Here is a 23,142-nt window from a genome sequence, read left to right on the forward strand (position 1 = left end):
ATTTGCTTGGATACTTCTTTTCCACAGCTGAAATGTGATGAAAGTGTTCCCTGTGTTCATCGCCCACTGTGTCAATATTTTCCAGGAAGAAATCTAAGTGTGAATGCAGAAAGTGGAACTTTTAAGGACATATTAGAACCCAAATTTTTATAAGATCGTTGACAATATCACGGTAATTTTCCGCCTTTCGATTTCCCATAAAACTCTGAGTAACATTTTTGAATGCTTATGCTACTTTCTCCAGTGGATTCAGTTGTTCTAATGAAATGGTTTTTTCTGTCCCTACTATCCCATTCACACAAAAAGCAACAGTACTTTGTGTAACCAAGCTGCAGACCAAGCATAAGTGCATTTACCTTCAAATCACCACAAATATTCCATTCACACACTGCATGTTGAAGTTTTTCCAATATAAATTTAAAGTTTTCATATGTTTTTCTCACACTAGCAGAGTGAGCCACAGATACTGATGGGAATTTATTGCCGCCATTATGCAGAAACACGGCTTTTAAACTAAGTAGAGGAATCAGTGAACAAGCATCATTCTGTTGGATTATGTTCATTACAAATTATCTCCATAAGAGAAGAAATGTCATTAGAAAACACTAAGCCATTTTCTTCAGAAAAATATTCTTTAAATTTAGAATGATGATTATGTCTTCTTTGTACATATCTTTGTATTCTTTTGAAAAAGATTCCATCCTTTTAGGCAGAAAGCAAGGATTTCAGCCTTTTTTTTTTGATAACTTTAAATCTTCTATGAGATCGTTAAGATTTTCTTGAGTCAGTAAATGAGGCTCAGATGAACTGCTTTATTCAAAAGTTGTATCACCAGAATCTGTTTCTTTTTCTTCCTTACTTCTATCAAACTCAGCTCTCTTCATCAATGCCACATGTTCTGGAGGTTTTGGTATAGGTAATTCTTCACAGTGTGTTACTGGTCTCATTACAGATTGCAAGTTGGATACACCACTGTATGTTTTGAATTTGACATAATCCCTTTAATGTTTGTTAAGCAAAAAAACAGAAGATCTTTGGGTTCACTCCATATCATAGGGATAGCAAATGGTATGTGGCGTTTACCATTTTTCCATGCAGTGAGAACCCTAGAACATAATTAACAACAGATATGTTGGGCCCATGCCCTTGTTTTGTCCTCAACTTTACACCCAAAATAAAGTTCTTAACACTTTTTGGAGTAAGGTTTCACCTTTGGGACTTGAGCATCACTTTACCACATACATAACAAAAATTGTAAGGATGATTTAAACAGACTTCAGGCATTTTGTAACTTACGACTAATTAAAAGAAATAAAGTTATAACTATGTAATACACCAACAGTTCAGACACACAAAGTACTCATAATGATTTGTTTACTGGTTCTCTACTATCTCACAACTGGCATCGTTCTGATGCATGTGTGTTACACTAGATCATGTGTATACATGTCTACATACATCTGGCCCTGCAAAACAGTAGCAACACTACCTTTTGAGTTAGCTCATTTGGTTCCATCATATTTACCTTGCTGTGGGAGGATTTACTTGACAGTGGAAAAATGGATGCTTAAATGTTTTAAAATATTTAAAAAAATTAAAATAACAAAAATACTATGGTTGTTGGAGAAGTTCCAAATACATATTTGAAAACAGGATCAAAACTCCATTAAGGACATCTATTGATACTCGTGAGACAAAAATCATGTTGACCAGTGTAATAGTGTTAAATTACATTCACATTAAATCTTTAATAAATCTTAAATCTTAAATAATTAATAAATCTTGGGAACGCTAATCCTCAAGATTAATAAATTATTACTGGTGTCTTATTGCACCTAATATATAAATCAATACATAATTATATAATGCATAATGTAGATGTGAAATCATAATTAAATTAATACAAATATTTAAATTAGGATATAAATATTAATACAATATTTATGAACTTGTAGTCATATTATAAGATTATAAATCAAATAAAATTACAAGAATAATAGTAAGGAAATTATTAAATCATTTGAGAGTAGTAATAGGCATTTATTCACAGGTCTTCTTAAAGGAACATTAACTGTTAATAAATTAACAACTCTTACTAGATTGTCAGAGCCTGTATAAACCTGGGTGACAATTCCATGTTTTCAATGCATGGGTGAAGAATTTTCATTGGTAACTAATACTAAATCTCTAACACAAAGATTACAGAATGGGAAACACCATTTATTTTGTTGCTGTAAATAATATAAAGTCCTTCTCATCAATCATCATCAGGTAGATTGTATACATTTTTGGAGTAATTGCCAATGGCCTAAGCGATTAATTTTAATTTTTTGGTAATTGGGCTCAGGTAAGGAAGTGAGTGGACATCCTATGAGAGTGTCCTGGAGATAGAGGTTCTAGATCTCTGTGATTTGTTAAAATAGTGAAGCTAGTACGGGAATTGAAAAAAAGCCACAATTTCAATTAAAGCTGTATATAATTCCTCAAAATTAATGATAGTTTATCCAATTACACAACACATATGAAATTTAATGCTTTTGATTGCTCTTTCCCATTAACTACCATAATAGGGTGAAAAAGGAAGATTAAATGACCAGGTTATACTTGTGTAGTTATGAATGCTTGAATGTCTGATTTTATTTTTTCTTAATTTGAACTTTTATATAAATTATAAAGTATATTTTTGGCATAATGGAAATTGGAGTTGTTACCAAAAAGACTTGAGTGGAAATACCCCTTCGTGATATTGATCTTTTAAGTGCTGCAATAAATGACTGTGAAGTCAGATCAGAAATTAATTCTAAATGAATAGCTTTAGAAGTGAAACATTTGAGAAATGCTATATAAGATTTACTTAAGGTCTTAGACCCCCGCTCACCATGACAAATTACAATTGGGCCCTTGTAGTCTACTGCGCATGTAGAGAATGGTTGGAAAGGAATAACTGTGGAAGATGGTAACTGACCAAGCCATTCTACCTGGCCGTTTGCATTATATTGAAAGCAATCATACATTTACAAATATTAGAAGAAATAATTATCTTATCATTTATAATCCAATATTTCTGACCTAAAGAATGATGTGTTAATGGAACACCCGAATACAAAAGACGCAAATGTTCAGCCTTAATAATCAGTTTTGTAATTTGTATTTGGATGTAAAATAAGAGGATGTTTAACTACCATGTTAAACATCCTCTGTTGTATTACATTACCATATGTAATACAACAGTGTTGTAATCTGCCTCCTACATGAAGTAAACCTAAATTATCCAAAAATGGATCAAGTGATATAAGTTTGCTATAATTAGAAATAGTTTGATTGTTTTTAAGATTATTTATTTTGTTGCTAAAATTTATGTGTTGCGATTTTTTAATAAAAAAATGTAGAGTATGATTTAATTTCTTCATAGTTAGGGAACGAATGATTCGTTCTGCTTTAATTGATTTAGCATTATGGAAAAGTTTAAAACGGAAATTAAATGTGTGAAACTAAGTGTGTAGTAAAGAAAATTGTTTTGTGTAATCGAATATAACAGTAGATACAAATGATGTTACTGTATTTTTGCGTTTTTCTATTAAACATTCAGAATTCATATTACAGTTAATAAAAGAATATTGTTATCCTTTGGCCAATGGAAAGAAAATTGTGAAAGCCATTGAGGACCATGCTACCAAAGTGATGTGTCAAGAAATTACTTGGTGTACAGTCTCTAGACAATACATCTGCTGGATTATCAGAGGATTTGACATAATGCCAGTTAGCATTTGAAGAATTTTTCTGAATCTCAGAGATTCTGTTGTGGACAAATACTTACCAGTTAGATGGTTGTCCATGAATCCAATGTCGTGCTATTGTAGAATCTGTGTGTAAGTATATCTCATAAAAATGTATGTTTAATGCAGTAACTACCTTTAATAAAGAGCGACTAAGTAGTAAACAACCACAAAGTTCAAGTCTTAGTTGGGTAATTTGTTTTAAGGGTGCTAATCTTGATTTAGAACAAAGTAAATTAGAAGAAGCTGTATGGTTGGTGTATACAATTCATATGTAATTACAACAACCGTAGCCTTTTATAGAGGCATCAGAGAATCCATTTATTTGAATAGGATTAATTCTACTTTTAATATTAGGTTTGATGGAAGATTTATTTTAATTGATTCAATCAAATGCAACTGGTTGTATTGAGCCATTGTATTAGTAACGTGTTGGATAATATTTCATCCCAATTAATTTTAAGTTGCCACAACAATTGCATAAAATGTTTGTATGAGAAAACAGTAGGACCAATGAGTCCTAAAGGATCAAACACACCTGCTATAATGGACAGAATATCTATTTTAGTGTGTTATTTAGAATCATTAGAGTGAGTAATTTGGAAAAGTAGTGAGTCTAAAGAATTATTCGAAAGAACTCCTAAAATACATAAATTCTGTTGTTGATTTGAAGGAATGGAAGAACTGTGTTCAGAAGAAGAAATGGTATTATTATTCGAAAACCATTTATGGAGTGGGAAACCATATTGTTGTAATAATTTAGAAATATCAGTTTTCAGTTGAATAACTTCATTTAAATTATCTGAACCTGTTATGAGATCATCAACATAACAATCATTTTGAATGGACTTAGAGGCTTGTGGAAAATCATTCTCATTTTTATTAGCTATTTGAATTAGACATCTAGTAGCTAAATATGGTGCACAAGCGGTCCCATACGTTATGGTTCGTAATGTGAAGTATTTTATTTCTTGATCTGGAGAATCTCACACCAAAGAATACATTGTAAATTGGAATTGCTAGGTTTAACTAATACCTGATGATACATTTTAGCTATATCAGATGTAATGACATAATTATGGATTCTGAATATAAGCAATATGGAAAATAGGTCTTGTTAGACTACAGGTCCAACTAATAAAGTATTATCATTAAGGGGTCATTTGTATTATCATTAGTGATTTTAGCTGGACCGTCAAAGAAAACTCAAATTTTAGTTGTTAGACTAGAAGGCTTGAATACTGGATGGTAGGGTAAGTAGCGCACATTCGATTTGTTAATTGTAATTAACAAATCATTGGAGTTGAGTAATGATATGCGACCTAATTCTAAATATTCCTGAATGAAAACTGAGTAATAAAGCAAAGTAGTCCTTTTTAAGGTTGGCATTGTTGATTAGTTTTCTTTCTGAAGATTAGAATCTGTTTTTAACATTAACAAAAGAATCCCCCTAGTTGAATGTTATTATTTTTGTGTGGTAATGACAAGACAAATTTAACCTTGGTTTTTTCGAGTGCGATGGATTGAAAATATTTTTACATGTATCATTAACTGAAGCATCAGTATTAATTTTTTCATTTTTCCAGAAATTCTCGATTATAGTTGAAAGATTTTTATGAGTGTTATGAGCAAGAAAATATGAACAGTATTGTTGCCCTAAACGTTATTAGGAAGGCGACCACTAAGTACGTATCCTAATTTAGTATCCTGAATAATAGTATTTCTGGAATTTCAAATGAATTTCCTAGGCAAGATAAGACTCAGATAGAATTGAGCTCCAATCATTATGTCAGTATTATTTGCTATTTTGAACTTGGGATCTGCTAGAAATCTATTACAATAAGATTAACATTAGAAATGTTGATTGTGGTTGATGGAATGCTGTCCTTGCACTTTGAATGAAAACTTTTTATATCGAGGTTATAATGTAAGTGTAGCATTGTATTTGGATTGAGATAAAGAGTTAATTATGCCTGAAATGGGGAGATCATTTTTAATAAGTTTAGGTCTTAATTTTCAGGCAAATTTATATGTTCAAAAATTTGCCTGACTACCAGAATCTAATTAAATTCTACATGAATGGTGATTACCATAAATATCATTAGCGTTACATATGGCTGTTGATAAAAGTATATTTTCGTTTGACTGATTATTAAATGAACAGCAGGTATTACCTTCAGGCTTATTGCTATCTAAATTAGAATGATTAATTTTATCCATACAAATGATGTATTATGTTTTTTAGTACAAAGTACAAATCATACATAAATTTTTTGAGTAACACATTAATAGAATGGGCTTTATTTAAACAAATAAAACTACAATTATTATGCCTCAAAAAGTCTCTACGTTCATTAATGGAAAAAAATGTAAAAATTCTTTACATTGTTGTAAATGATTGTTTGAATTACAAAATAAACATAGCTTAGACTTAAATTTTGAACAAAATCTGACATTATTTACTTTAAATTGCTTGTTATGATTCAAGGTAAATTGTTAGTTAAAAGCTTTGATTGAATTGTTATGATGCTGTCGTTTTTTATTTTGTTGTCTGTTTTCACATGCATGTTTGAAGTGAATGCATTAATATTTTCTAGAAGTTGTCATCCGGAATTAAGACATTCGATAAAGACTTTAAAGGTGGGAAACCTTTGATTTGACAACTTTTCCTTCCATAATCTTGTGGTATTGTAGTCCAATCTTGATGTTAGAAATTGGATGTCAGTAAATTCATATATGTTTACAGGAAGTTGCATTGATTCAAGCAAATTCACGTATGAGGAGATAGATAGATAGATAGATAGGAGATAGATAGATTCTCTTTTCATAGAATCTGACCTTAAAATGCGCTCAGCATTAAGAAATGCAATTATATATTTGTTATCAAAACGTGTTTTTAATAATTCTAGAGCATTAACATAATTTTCATTTGTTATTGGCAGATTTTTAATGATAACTAAGGCTTCATCCTTCAAAACGGAATGTAAATACTGTAATTTTTGGATATTAGATAAATCATCTCTATTATGTACTAAATCAATAAATATATTAAAATAGTGCTGCCACACTAACATATTACCTCTAAATAAAGGAATATTAATGGGTTGTAGTTGTGTTTGTTTAAATTTTGTATCTGTACTAAATTCGTGATTAGATAATTTTTTACTATTATTTATTAAATTTTGTAATTTAGACTATAGTATACAAGTCTTTTTCGACTTGTATGTGATCTGAAGCTAAAACATCATTAGAATATTGCAATACAGTTTCTGATTGAATGATGTCATATTTGCTTTGCAATTCAAGAAGGTCCCTTATTTTAATTTGTAAGGTGGAAATATCACCTTTTGAAGGATTATAATTTTGAGTAAATGTGTAAATCCTAGTTATAGTAGCCTTAACTAACCCTCTTTGTCTAATTAATTGTTCCCTATCCATAATAATAGTAATTTAAACTAAAATTGTGAATTATTAATGAAGTGAATTAAATATGAAATGAATCAAATGTTATATAAATGTAAATTAAATATAATAATAAATTTAAAAAAAATATTACGTAAGTGATGTTGTAGATCAAATTGCTGCGAACCCTTTATTGTAGTAATTTGTCGAGCATTAAAATTCTTGAAAATTTTAAATTATAACCATGATTGATTCTGGAAGATCAAGATGATGAGTCTTCAAAATTTCAGATTATATCTGCAGCTGGAGGACCAAAAATGTCGAATAATGTGCCATCTTGGTTCAATACCTCGGTTAGGTTTAATTATTTTAAATATTTATTATTCCCTAGTTCAATAAAATAAATAAAAGTTTTTCTTTCATTTATAATATAAATTATTTTTATTACACTTTGAACTTGTAATTCATATATATATATATATATAATTATTGTATCAATTAATTATACATTCGTAACAAACACAAGTTGAGTCTTTGGAGGCTGGAACTAGACTGACTAAAAATATGGCATTAGACCAATTCAATTAATAAGAGTAACAAGAAAAGTGACAATTTATAAAGAGTAAGAAAAAAGTGAACATTTTTATTTTAAAATTTAAAAGTCCTCCATTAATAAAATTTAAAGTTCCTTCTTTTAATAAAAAAGGAGCAAATGAAACCTGAGTCCTAACAACCAGAAAAATAAATATAAACACATAACACCATGTACTTGTTAAATTTGAATCATCCATATTAAACAAATGTAAAATTATTAGCATTTAAATTTTATTTTTATATTATAGATGTGCTTACTGAGAAACTTAGAGATTAATCATGTGAGATTATTTTTTTTATTTATTTAATTAATTTGTTAGATTTTTTCTCATATTCTTGTACATGAGAATACTTTTCTTACCCTGTTTAATTTTTTGATATTATTTATTTATCTAAGAATTTCTCAGTGTTAAATTTTAGTATCCTGTTAATGGATAACGTGAACAGGATATGTAATTTTAAGTTGAATTTATGATTAAGTATACACCATGTTTGAATGTTCATTTCTAAATACAGAAAATAAAATTTGGAAAAGAGGAGGATATTTTAGAAATAATGTTTTTAATTTTTGTCGAAGTTTTCATAAAAAAAATGTTAAGTATAGTTTTGGAAGCTGTAATTTATTATTAAAAATAATTTTATAATTATGTTGGTATAATTTATTATCAGTTGTGTATTATAATTTTAAATATTTTTTTTTTTTGTTATAATGTATTAATATTCAATTTTAAATGTTTTTTTTTTAGATTACTTAATGTGGGATTACTTATCAATTACTTAATTAGTTATAGTTTGGTTTAAAGAATTGGATGATGGTTTGATTTCAGCATTTTCCAGTTATTAATTTTGTTTCTTACCCTCCATTTGCAGTGTGTGATAAGTTATTGTCTTGGATAGATGTACATTTATGAGTAATCTGTTCGTTTATTATTTTAATTGTTATTTACAGTTATTCTTGTTTGATTACAGCGAACCGTATGATCAAAATCCGGTATTAGTATCAACATTGAATATAGTGAAGGGTATAACTGCACCTATGGATTTGGTACGAGTGCAGACTCAGTCACAGGTAATAGAACCGAAGGTTGCATTATACTGAATAGTGCTTGTTATTAACATTTTTCAGAAGATAAGATTTCTGTTATTCTAACACAGTTTAGATCATATAAAGCTGTTCTTCCTACTTAATGCATGTAAGATTATTAAAATGAATTCAGTTGTTCCTGGGTTCAGTTGCTAGGAAATATTGTTACATATATATTTAATTACAATTAAAAAATCTATAATTAAGCATAAGCCTATTGAGGGTGATTGAATTTATATGTGTAGTTTAGCAGCTATTCTGTTATTTGCTAAATGCTATGTTACATTGTGGGCTACCACAAAATATTTATATTGATATTAATAATAATTAATATAGATTATTAGTTATTACAGTTAGTGGGTATAAATTATCTCTTTCAATAGTTAAAGTTCATTGCTGATAAAAATTAGAATTGGCTCCTTATGGAGCCAATAGATTTTTTGAAAGATCTAACCCAAAGATCTGAAATGGTCCAATAGAATGATTTCTTGTATATAAATAAATAAAATTTATCTTATATTGATAAAAATGTTTTTTCCCAGTTTTACTGAGATAACACTTAGAAAATTGATATCACAACACTTAGAGAGTGAAAACAAGAGTAATTTGTTTTCTAGGTTATCTACAATTTTTGAAGACTATTTTGTATAGACGCATCAGCCATTACTCCCTTTCTTTGAGGTTTGTGAAAACCTTAATAACTTCCTTGTCTCAAAAGTTATAAAGTTTGAACAGAAACCATATTAATTTGGATAAAACATACTTTATTTTGTCAGAGCCTATTTTGTCCTATACTGAAGGAAATAGGTTGAAAAGCTTATTGAAAATCTAGGTTATAGAAACAAAAAACCTCAACTCCAGAATTAAATATAAAAAATTTTAAAAATTGACATTTAGGTTTTCGTTTTTTTAGGGTTTAACACTACTTTCTGAAAACTGTGAGATTTGACAATCATATTCTTACTTTTTTTAGAAGCCTCTAAGTCTGGTAGTTTGAATAAAATAGGATATATTCAAACTAAGTAACTCAAAAGGAACATATGAGAGAAATTTGTGATTTTCACAAAACTAACTTTATAGAGTAGTAAGCCATTAAAATTTGATCACTGAAAACTAATTAATATAAGAGGAGGATAAGTCTGAAATATGATAAAATCTTACTTATATTTTACTCTTAAAGTTTGATTATTAAATCATGTCAGACAAGTTTAACTAAACAATTATTCAGTAAAATATATCTTGGGAAAAGGATAAGTACATACATAAAAACAGTTTCTGATATTTACCAAAATTTCCCTTAACATTCTTCTATTTCTTAATATTTTATTAACATACAAGAAGTAAATAACATTTTATTATTTGTTTATACATCATGACTTGTGGGAACTTCTAAAGTATACAATTTTAGAAATTATGCGTGCTGTATAAATAGAATTTTGATACATTCTTGCAAAATGGATCAAAACGTTCTAGTCCTCTAATTCTGTTTAATTCTAGAAACTTACAAGTCAAACAGCATAATGATAAAAATAAATGATTCAAAAATAGATGATAATTATATAATGCTTCAAATTGCTTTGAAACCAGCATTAAAAATTGGGAGTAAAATAGTTTTTGTTGTGTCAATGGCGTATCAGATTTGCAATAACTTTTATCAGGTCTCATTGGAAAATGTTTACTAAAATTTATTCTAAGCTTCTAAATTTTATTTTATAGATAAAATGAAACATATATGGCATGCTTTTAAGTAAAATCCGTTTTGAATTTGCTGCTTATGTAAGAGACGTAAAAAGATGGCGCTCAGTTATTTAAATCCATAGTCAGTTGTTAGCAATGATAATTACATTATTTCATTTTTAGTTGTTTATATTCATCCATTTAAAATGAGTGCTACAATTTGTAATTCTACCAAATGTGATGTATCAGGAGTAACCCAATTTTTGATGCTAAAAAACAATTCTGTGGCTGAAATTCTTAGGAAAATTTGTGATGTTTACAGGCCTAATATTGTGAGTGTCACTAAAGAAAGACAATGGTGCTGAACAGTTTGAGATTGACAAACAAACATTCATGATAAGGAATATAACAGTCAGCTGTTTGTGATAACAGATGATTTGATTGAAATAGTTGATAAAATTTCAAGAAAACAAGCGTTTCACTGCCTCACATTTGTCTGATGTTTCATGAACTTTGATTTATAAAGTTTTGACTGAAGATGTTAACTGACACACAAACACATAAGGAAAAAGCAGTGCATGTTACAAAAATAAAATTGATGAATTATTTTATCACATTGCTAGTGAAGATGAAACCTGATTTCTTATTCAAATGATGAGATAAACCAGCCAACAGTCAATCCAATGCCGGCATTCATCATCTTCTAGAATGAAGAAATTCAAACAAAAATATTTGATAAAAGCTTATAGCTACTGCTTTTTGGGGAAAAAGGTTATCTTGCTTGTTGAATTTTGAGAATTGTGGAACTTTACTGTGATTGCTGATATGTACTGCAAACATTTAGAAGAGCTATTAAAAGGATATTATCCAGCAGGATTTTGTTTTTGCATGACAGTACAGCCACACATGGCAAATTAGAACTAAGGCAATTGAAAAATTTTTGTCTTCAATCATTCACTATATATTATTATTGCTCTAATTTAGTTCTCAGTGATTATTTTCTTTTTCTTTAGTGTAGACAGTAGCTTGTATTACAAAGGTTTGACAGTGATGCTGAATTGAAAAATGGCATTTGTGCCTTAAGTCACTGGTGTTAGAATTTCTTGAAGAGGGAATGAAGGTGCTAGTGAAACGTATGAAAATGTATTAAAATTGAAAGCAGTTATGTAGAAAAGTGGTAAATAAATGTAGTGTTTATATGTAAATTAAAAACTTTATTCATATTTTTCAGTTTTGTTTTTATTTCAAAATGGACTTAACTCAAACCTTGTATAGAAATCATTTAACTAAGTATTATACCAGCTATACAAATAAAATGCATGTGGATAGATAAAGATTTAATTGAATTTAGTGTAAGCAGTTGTTTCTGTATTTTACAGCTTGTGTGGTTCTACATTTCTACACAATATGTTATGCCTTGCATGTCATGTAAGGGTTAATGTACTATCTTAATTTACTGTAAAACATCAATTACTTAGTTCACTAGAAATTCCTAATATCATTATACACTCTTTATTATATTCATCCCATAATTGAACGTCAATTTTTACCTGCATTACTAAGAATTGCTTTTTTTAAAAGTTTATAAAGACCATTTTATTTAGTTGTTGTGTTTCTTTATTATTTATTTTTAAGTGTTACTTTTTATTACAAATAATGTTGTGTTTTTTTATCCATGATTATTTATACTTTATATAATATGTAACTTCAAATATATGAGCTGTCCATTTAATTGGGACTAACATTTAGATTCACAGGTGTCTTGAATAACTGAAATGTACTTATGTTTGATTAACTAATAAGAAAATACACATTTAGCTAAGCTTATGTAATTGGATATAAGGGTAAAATTCTGTTTTATGTTTTCCTAAACTATTTGAATTATCAGCTTTTATAGTTTATCAATTAAGTCTTCTATTACCATAAGAACCTCTGATTAAAATTCTGGAAAGTGTATGTATAAAAGCTGTTTCAAGTTTTATTTGTTGCTGTTAATTTTTTTTGGTTAGAATTCATTTTCAGAAAGTACTAAAAAAAGCTGCCTCTTTCCTATGAGCTCAGAAAACTAGTCTGGAAATGTTTGTGATAGATGTAGTGTAGAATTTATAGCCTTAAATGTTTGGGGGGGGGGGGGGGAAATGCAACTTGAACAAGTAAATGCACAAAAGTTTATTCAAGGAGTTTAGTCCCCATGCAGATTTTTTTTTATTATTTTTTATTCAAGAGTATTTAACAAGAAATCAGTTCATCTTTTAGTGCTGTAATGTAAACAAAGTTTAAAAACAAATTTAAAAAAGGTTTTGCAGTAGATGTTCAAACAAAACATTCATGCAGATCTCTAAAACTGCTTGTATGCAGGCTCAATTTTTGGCAAGGATCTAACATTTTTTTTACATCTACTATTTTATCCATCTCATCTTCCTCATCAAAGTATATATAGAAATATGTGAAGTTAACATATTAAATAAAAAAGTAATGAAAAACTTTAAATAAATAGATTATGTAATTCAGATTACAAAAGTTATTAAGTTATTCTAAGTTATTCCTTTATGTTATTTGTTTAATTCATGTTATTATAAAATTTCATGTGATTGGATTAATGTTTATCAGTAAATTACTGTTTTTTACAGGTACTGTTTTCATTTCTTTCAGTCGGTTGGGGTCTGCTGTCAGATATTGATATTGAAAGTGAAAGACTTAGAGCTATTGGCAGCCAAAGGTTTACTGTTTGGAGTGTTGCAAGGCTTATAGGTGAATAAAAAGAAAAAAAATTAAATATTATTTTTATTCTGTTCCATCATTATGATCTTTCTGAATGGCAGACATAAATCAGTCATCTATTTATCCTGTTTGAAGTACAGTGAAGTGAATATATAGTTTTTTTAGCGTAATTGTCAATTTTTCTGTTGATGTTTATTATTTTGTTTTTTGGAGATTAAGGAATGAATTTTATTTAAAAGATTTTCAACTTATTCAATTGCTGCAACTTTCTGAAAGAAATATTTCTCACAAATGTACTCTTGTATTGTTCTTACTCTTATATTGTTCTTTTGAATATGTATTGGAGTAAATCAAAGTAATGATTTAATTGAGAAAAGAATGATGATTCTCTAGTATTAAAAAATTTTCTATGATAATTAGAAGCATTTTGTTATTTTGGCATGGGAATTACAGAGGTTTTGAAATATAAAAATATGTTTTTTTAAAGTAGAATTCTGCTGTTATAGAAGTTTTGATCTAACACCAAACATGAATTTCTCAATCCTTGTTTAGCAAAAGAGAAATTTTAAAGAAATTTAAAAAAGTTATTATTATTGTTATTAATAGAGCACAATTAAGTACCTTTAATGTGTTGTGTATAAAACCTAGGGATACTCCTGCAATAAATCCATAAGACTTTTTCTTAAAAAAAAATACAAAGTTTAAAGTTTATTCATTTCTATTTATTATTAGAATCTGGAACATGATTGAAAATTTTTTTAAAAGGGAAGAAAAGTTATAAGGTAGTCACATATTGTAGATAAGTATCAAAATAGAGACCCTTCCTAAGAATCACGCCTGTCAGTATTTGATTTGCAAGCCAAACATGCACTAACAACACAAACACTACACTAACATGTTGCCCATTAAAAAAGTATGCTAACAGAATTTTGTGAATGAAGAGAAATTTTTTTTTTTTTTTCAAAATTTTTTTAAATTAGTTGGAAATTACAAAAAAATTTATATAGAAATTTTTGAGTGAGCTAATTTACAAATTAGCTCACTCACAATAGTATTTTATGTTTAAATGTTGGATCTAATATAGCAGACTGAAACAAAAATTTATAGAAACCCCTGAATATTAATAACGGAATTGATGTTGAGTAAACATAAGAACTGACTAAAAGTTAAAGATATGTATAAAATAAATTTACTAAAAAGTATAAGCCTTTAGTATTTTATTGAATATTTTAATTAATATGTTTATTAAAGATAAACAAGTAAAATCGTTATTGAATTACAAATAGTGTTTTGATAATTCTAGCAACTAAGAGATGGCATTCAGTATGTTGAAGTATCAACTTGGTACTTGTAGTATATGGACGAGGCCATTCTTAGTTTTCTGCATCTCTGTTAGGAGCATTCATCAACTTTGTCAGATAACATTCATAATTATGATTGCGGCAGTCATTTCAGTCCGTGAGTAATTATTATGATTTATGAAAAAAGAAATTTGAGTGGTGATCAAAAATTACTTTTTGAAAAGAAAAAGAACTATACAGGAAACTAAAGCCAAACTGGATAAATATTATGGTGAATCAGCTCCATTAATGGCAGTAGATGCAAGTCTTGTTATTTTTAAGTGTTTATATGAGCATGAACAGCACTGAAACTTTTAAACGGCCCTTTTGAGTTTGCAAACAGAGAATATTGAAAAAAATATATATGAAAAAAAATTCCATGTTATATGTAGAATATGTTATGGTGACGGAGAATAAAAGTTTGAAGATGCATCATATTTGAAGGTGGATGAAATCGCTTAGTCATCTTAAATTAAGGGTGCATCATACTATACAAATATATTTTCATGTGCTGAAACTGTCCACAAGATGTGTGCTACTTTTGCTTACAGTTGATCAAAAGCATTAACTTAATACTTCTAAGCACATGCTGTTTCCACATAATCAAGATGTGCCATTTCATGACAGTTGGTAAAATTTGGATACATCACTATTGACCTGAACCAAGAAACAATCAAAACAGTAAGTTGAAGTTGGAGACTGTTCAAAAGAAGTTGAAAACCATTTTTAATGCACATACTGCATTGTTGATTATATGTGAGTTAGGTTATAAAATTAACAGGAAAATTGATGTTGCCGCTGAAATACATGGAATATAGTGTTCAAACCATCAAAGCATCAAGCTGGCTGAAATTCATAGGCACTTGGTTGCTGTGTTTGATAATAATGTAATGAATGAAAGAAACGTCCAAAATGATGTGAAAGGATTAGAAATAACAGAATTAATGTGCATGGTAAAAAATGTTTGGGGAGGCCCTCGTTAATCACCGAGGAATTATGGAAATGCGTAGATGATAAAATCAGAAACGATCGTTGTTTAACAATTTACCTGGCCCTTCTTTTTCCTGATGTTTCAAGAGCAGTTGTTGGTCGCATTGTTCATGACCATTTAGGCTTCAGAAAGGTTTGTACATGTTGGGTGTTGCACATCTTAATGGAACATCACAAAAAAATCTGATTGCGATCTGCTTTGGAATTTTTGATGTGATGCACAGAAAAAGGTGATGAGTTCCTTAATTAAATTGTTACTGGCAATGAAACATGGATTTTGTATTACACGCCAGGAAGAAAACGGCAGTCAAGTGAATGGCATTATCCTCAATCGCCAACTAGACCAACAAAGGTCAAGCCACAGCCATTTGGATATAAACTGATGGCCACATCTTTTAGGATCACTTTGGCATACTGCTGATTGATTTCATGTCATGTGGAACGACTATAAATGCAGACAGAAGCCTATTGTGAAACTATGTAAGTTACAGCGTGCCATTTAAAATTGGCTATGTGGGCGGCCGACCAATGGCGTCGTCCTGCTGCACAATAATGCAGGTTTGACATGTGATTCACTGAGAACATTTGAATGGGAAATTTACGATCACCCACCATGTAGTCCAGACTTAGCTCCTGATTGTCATTTGTTTGGGAAATTGAAAGAATTTTTGAGTGGTAAGCAATTCGCAGGTGACGATGAATTTAAAAATGCTATTAATCAGTGGCTAAATGCACTGGTGATAGAAGAATACGACGAGGTCATATTGAAGCTGGTGTATCGCTATGATAAATGTCTTAATTCATGTGGTGATTGTATAAAGAAGTAATATAAGGTATGTAGTTTAAGATAAATAAAAAATATTTATAAAGTTTTCAGAATAAATTTTTTTACAATGAAATGGTCTTTACTTTAGTTAACATCTTGTACATTCAGTTTCTGAAGAAGGATTGAATGGTAATATTTCCCAGTAAATGGACAATATTATGGATCTTTGCTTAATTGTCTAAATAAGAAAATAAAGAAATATCTACTGCATTTGATGAAAAAAGAAGGTTCTTTTTCTCCAAGACATGCACCAGCTCATTCTTTTGCAGTGTGACTGCAAAATTATTTGAAATACAGTTTGTTTGTTTAGTGGTGCCTTATGAGCTGCATGAATTCTTAGTTGTCTCAATCCAGTAACAGAGAGAGTTTCGGTCTGTAGACAGGAATACAGAGAGAGCAAACCTTTGTCTATAATCGTAGTTAAGAACACTCAGCTCCATAATTTTGCCTTCGCCAAAGTTCCTAATATATTACACATATGTTACAATTCAGTAGCTAATCATAAATCTACTACAGTAAAACAAAGCTGGTCTTTGATCTTAACTATGCATCATTTCAGTATTATGTTTAGCTATATGATCGTGGATAGTGACATTAAGTCATGATACTATTTTTATTTCCAAGAATCATTACCACATGTCCAACATACACAATTAAGAGTTCTATATGCAGATTAAACATATTAAACAAACCATTTGCTGTAAATTATGTCATAAATCTTAATTCATATGATGTCAATAGAATCCAATTTTTCAGTGAAATAATAACAAAAAAAATCTTTACAATATATTATGATGATGATGATGCTAATAGTAATGTAAAAAATTAACTTATTAAAAAACCAACAACTTTCTTTAATTCCAAAATAAATCGCATTATAATATTACAATATTTCCAAATTGATTGCATAATTTTTATTAGACTTACTAAATTAACATCTAGCGCACAACATATTTAATTTCTTTCCAAGTTACATTATTTCTTCAACTCCATGCATTATGTTCTCCTCTTCGTCATCACTATCGTCTATGGAACTATCGGAACTGAAATCAGTTTAATGTAATTTTATAATAAAATGCATGGAAATTTTGTCTAACCGGTTCAAGTTTTAAATAATTTGTCTAACAATTTTCCACATTTTTGCAAACTGCCTTCCAGAATTTTATATTTATTTCTGCAAGTTTTTCATTCATCAGATCTAAATCAGTCAGTTTTCTAAATTGGATGTTACAATGTTTTGGGCAATGTAATTTTTAACACATGCCCAGACATTGTCAATAGGATTTAAGTCATGATGATGAGGTAGTAATTTGACAACAGTATGTCCTTTTTCAGCAAATAAAGAATCTGTTTTGTATGTTTAAAATTGCAGTTTATGTAGTTTTATCAGCATATAAAATTCAGGTTTGAACATTTCATGTAAAAATCTTGTTTTTAATGAGCCAATCGATCATGTCTTGTTTTAGTCAATTCAAATTAGGGGCTGGATTTACTTGAACATTGTGTTACGGTGCATTATCCATGACTGTACAGATCTCTGTGACAGATTGGTGAGACGCAATCTATTTTTGAGAATTATTAAAATTCATTTTGTCATGGCAATTGCCCATTTTTTGACCTGATTTAAATATTACAAGAGCATTTTCAATAAAACTGTCTTCTTCTCCTACATTAACTATTTTGCTCAACTCCCTTCAGAAACAGGAGCTTTCAGTTCTTATGAAGAACCATCAGTCCATGCTTGACCCTTCATGTGGGAAGAATGTATGCAGCTTTCATCTACGTAAATAATAGAATGGTTTTCTTCATTGATAGTTATTATTTAAAATCATTCCAACATATGTTTATTTTAAGTATAGAAGTACTTCTTTATAAGTCACTTAGAATATTACCTTCCTTCAACCAGGCAGGAGTTATGTATGATTAATCTTTCAGAGTTGTGTTTTGGTAAATGAACTCTTACCTGAATAGCACTTGGCTAAAATTTTCACACACTTGTCTTTTTCCACTTTTATTCCATTATTTATTCACAGTAATGTTTACATAAATATTCATTTTCCTTGTGCAATCAGTATTACAAAGATTTCATAATCATAACATAATTATAATTATTTCATAATTGTAAAACAATTTAGTTTACGTGAATAGTGAATTTCAGCTTCCTAATGGTTTGTCTTGTTTAAAACTTAACAAGAAAAAAAATTAGAAACAGTAGATTGATTTCAAAGTAAAATTTTTCAGAAGTAAGTTTTTTAGTATTATTTAAGAATAATTAGAATAATAAGAATAATTATTTAAGAATATTTTAGTTTTAAGAAAACTCAGTACTTAATAATACTGCTTATTAGTAATAAACAAAAAAACATTGTTAAAATTATTATTTCAGTGCAAAATTAGTTCACGGTGCACAAAAAATTGTGAGCAGTTTAAACAACTACTAATTGATACTGTGATAGATGTATTTATTAAATGCAGAGCTGATTGTTCATTCTTTATTATTTTTGTTTGTTAATATTAAGTTTTTATTTATTTATTTATTATTTTTGTTTTTATGAGGTGATTGAAATATATTTAGGTTATCTTTATGTAGAAGTTAGGATAAAATAATTAAATAATACAATTTGATTAAAATTTTCTGCTCTTTAATATAGAAGTATTAATTTTTTTCAAGATAATGTAGAATTAACAGTATGATTTCTAAACACTCTAGAATGCTTGTTTGCTTAATAAAAATGTTAGCACAATAGTTGAAAAAAACTTTTTTTTTGTTTAATTTCTGTTACTTTAAAATAATATATATATTATTTAATTTAAGGGTTCTTAAAAGTTCTGAAGTCAAAGTGTAACTTTATTCTACTATTTAAAGTGTAGTAATTTTTTCTTGATATTGGGATATAGGCAGTAGTCAAGGCTTTTTATAGGTGTAGATGTGAAAAGATGTAGATGTAGATGAATTAGAAAAGATAAAAGTTTGAGGAATAAAAGGAACTGTGTCAGTAGACCTTATTTTAAGGTGTCCAGTTACTTTAGTTCCGGAAAAACTAGTGTACAAAATCTTTAAGAAATGGCATGTGTTTGAATAACATTGTTATGGATGTAAGTATGTGTATGTTGGATATTTCATACTAGTGATGGATAGAAATAAATTAGAAGTGCATCAAATCAGTCTGTTGATAATGATTAAATAAAAGTCAGTTAGTTGCATACGTATAATTTGGAAAAAAGTAGAATACATGAAGATGTATTCTACGTATGTTGTACATACGTACAACGTGCGATATAATGATGTAATAATATGTTACATAGATTAGATAGATGTTATGATAGATAGAGAGTAATGGTGGAGAAGGACATCAAACCAGTTAAATGACAAAAGTAATTTAGCTTGAATTTTAGATAATTTCTGAAGAAAATTTTTATTTCATAAGAGATCTTTCAGTAACTGTGAAACTAACAGTTATATTTATAAACAGTAACAGTAACATTATGTGGCTAAAAAAAAATCTTGTTATTTTATGTTTAAGTAATTTTCAGCTATTGCTCAGAATGGTATGATAGGGGGTTAATGATTAAAAATATAAACCAGAATTTTTACATAGCGTTATTAATATTTGATAAAATTATAAGTAAATTACCTTATTTATTTTGTACCTTATTTTCATAGTACCTTCAATAGAAATACATTTTCTCCACTAATAGATAGTTTCCTGATCCCCTCATCAAAAAACCATGAAGGCTTCCTGAACAATCAGCTACATACATACTGCTCAGATGTGGGATTGTTTTCGAATCATTTCCCTTCTAAAACTTCTTTCAGCCAATCAAACATGTGGAAATCACATGTTGACAAGTCTGGCTTTGTTTGTTGCGATAAGCATCATCCAACAACTGGCAGTAGTATGCCGCATTTACTGTCCTTCATTTATGCAGGAAATCAGTCAGCAGTACAACTTTTGAATCCTAAAGCACAGTTGCCAGAATTTTTCCAACTGACAAGCATTTCTTGGCCTTGATTAGTGTCCCCTCCTGCTTTTCCTCCATTCCATACTTGTTCTTTTGGTTTCCGGGGTATAGGGTGGATCCATGTTTTGTCACAGGTCACAATTCAGTCCAAAAATGCCTCTTCTTCCTCAAAGTGATCCAGAAGCCACTGACTGTTGTCTTTCCAGACATTTGCCTTCATGAGAAGATGTGGAACCCATCTTGCCAACACTTTTCTATACCCAAAGAGTGTCTAACAACATTGTATGTACACTACCAACACTTTTGTCTATATCTGCTGCAATTTCAGTGACAGTTATGTGGCGGTCACCTTCCACAAGGTCACAAACAGCCTGAATATTGTTATCATTGACACTGATTTGCGGATGATGTTTATAACTTTCATTCTCCTCTGCATGACGGCCGCTTCAAATTGTTTTTGACCCAATCAAACTCTTGAGTTTTTGACATGGTAATATGCCATGTATTAACGAACTGTACTTGGAATTGAGTCAAAGTTTCAGACGATTTGATAGCTTCGTTGGTGAGAAATCAGATTATATTCGTTATGCAACAGATGATGGTGCCTTATGCTCAGATATTCTGTTACTGATTAGGGAACATGACCTATGGGCATGTTTGGCTGATTGCTACCCTCCATACATATCCAACTAACTATCCTTGGTGCCTCACCGTATTCACTGCTTTTCCTCAGCCCATGCGGAAAAATTGCAGTTTAAATTTGAATGACCCTTGTATTATATGTTAGTAACTTATTTTCTCAATTGGTGGATGAAAGTACATAATTTTATAAAAACTTACATTCTTCTATTATTTAACAATTGCACCAGTTCATTCTTATTTTAAGATAACTTTCACTGTATATACACTTTAATTTCCTGTCTAGTGCTGTAGCTTTAGAAGGGAAAGAATTGTAATTGGTCCAGTTTGGGTGTATGTGGTTTTCACTGGGTCTTTAAGTTTTGATACCTAAGGAACCCAGAAAACCAGATGGATATTTTCCAAATGTTTGTATGTACATGTGTATGTTCAGTGTTGTACCCAAAATCACCTTATATCTCCTGAATTACTTAACTGATTTTGACCAAACTTGGTCAGATTACTTCTATATACGGAGCACTGGTGCCATTAAATTTTCAACTTAAAAGGTCAAGGAGGTGAGGCTGTAGAGCAAGGTTACCTTACTCAAGATTTTGCCTAATTAAAGTCTTATTTTTCTTAGGCACATTTGTTAATTAAAAAATAATATTTCCAAAAAACATTTTACAAAATTACACCCTAACCTCAAAAAATGCTCTAAATAAACTAGCTACTAAGTGGGTATACTATGTCATTAGTACCCCGTCTCGCCACAAGGAGCGCTAGTGTAGCATTGACCCACAGCTGCTGTGTTGTGACATCACAGGTGACCGGTAGAATTAAATAAATTAATAACATTTAGTGTAAAAAATATCTAAAATGGCCGCTAGTACCGTCACACCCACGCGAATGAAATATGGTGTGCTTTAGTTAGAATCAATAAATAAACAAAAAAATATTATATTTAAATAAAATGATAAATATTTTAAATTAAGTTGTAAGTCGTTCATCAGAAGAAACCCCATGACGGGAAAGTGTTACAACAGTGTTTGCAGATTTTTTTAATTTACAGAACTTCTGTGTAGTTCAGTAATTGAAAACAATTAAATTATACTGTATTATCTTTTTTTATTAAACTTGACTGAAAGAAGCATGTTTGCTCCTTCTATTTCTCAACTGTATTACAATTATGAGTTCAAAAACCATCTGTTGCTACTGATGATTTATGCTACAATGCATAATAACAATAAATAAAAAAAATAATAAAACAGCATATAAGGTAAAAAATTTATTTTTTGATGAAAACCAGGCTGCACAGTTTGCTAATGGTATGAAAAATCATTGTCTGGCCATGGATTATATAATTTCAAAATTAAGTGCTTGATAATGCATGTGTGTTCAAATTGGTCTGGGGATCTCTGATTCTTTTGCGTTTCTGTTTAAACTGACATTAATAAATGTCAGCCTGCATACATATAAATATATTCTATTGTGTTATTTTTATTTGGCCATACATTAGCTAATAATGTAAGCCATAACTCCTGAGATCCGACAGAACCAGCATATTCATTTTAATTTTGGCCTAATATTTCCCTTTCATGGTGTCAAGGGTTTGTATTATGGTTGATGATGGCTTAAATCTCATAGGTTTTTTGCTAATGAATTTTACATGATAAATTTTTACACATTCTTTTGTATTTCAGGATTGAGGACATATCGTGGTCGTTTATCATATTGTCTAATACCTAATGAGAGATTATGTTTAAGTCGTAATGACAGTACAGCATTGTTAACTCGTAGTATCAGTGATTGTATGGATCTGAACTTGCCTTTACATCCTAGCAGCAGTTTTGGTGATTGTATAAATTTAGAGACTTCATCAGAGGTATGTATTATTTTATTTTACATAGTGCTCATTGTTCATCAATTGGTAATTAAAGATTTGTTATTAATTTCATTTTCTGTTTTATCTTTTCCAATTCATAAAAAGTAGGTTATAGATTGAAATGTTTTGCAACATTTTCTTTTCTTTTTACTATTTTATTTATTCCTTGTTGGTTTTTTCTAAACAGTTTTCCTTAGCTTGTTTAATGATTTTCAATGTTAGTCCTATTTTATTTCCTGAATTTAAAATAAATATTTGATAAATTA

The 23,142-nt window shown here is 29.4% G+C and overlaps 1 protein-coding gene across 1 annotated transcript in view; it reads left to right on the forward strand.

Annotated features, from left to right (window-relative positions):
• The window catches only part of LOC142326310 (sphingosine kinase 1-like), a 79,444-nt gene that overhangs the window by 39,772 nt on the left and 16,530 nt on the right, over window positions 1–23,142 (forward strand). Inside the window, exons 4-6 of the mRNA XM_075368704.1 lie at window positions 8,742–8,841; window positions 13,164–13,284; window positions 22,695–22,876. Of these exons, the coding sequence (XP_075224819.1) occupies window positions 8,742–8,841; window positions 13,164–13,284; window positions 22,695–22,876 (403 nt within the window). The remainder of the gene's footprint in view (window positions 1–8,741; window positions 8,842–13,163; window positions 13,285–22,694; window positions 22,877–23,142) is intronic.

The sequence above is a fragment of the Lycorma delicatula genome, chromosome 6 (genome assembly GCF_047948215.1).
Source record: "Lycorma delicatula isolate Av1 chromosome 6, ASM4794821v1, whole genome shotgun sequence".
NCBI classification, from domain to species: domain Eukaryota; kingdom Metazoa; phylum Arthropoda; class Insecta; order Hemiptera; family Fulgoridae; genus Lycorma; species Lycorma delicatula.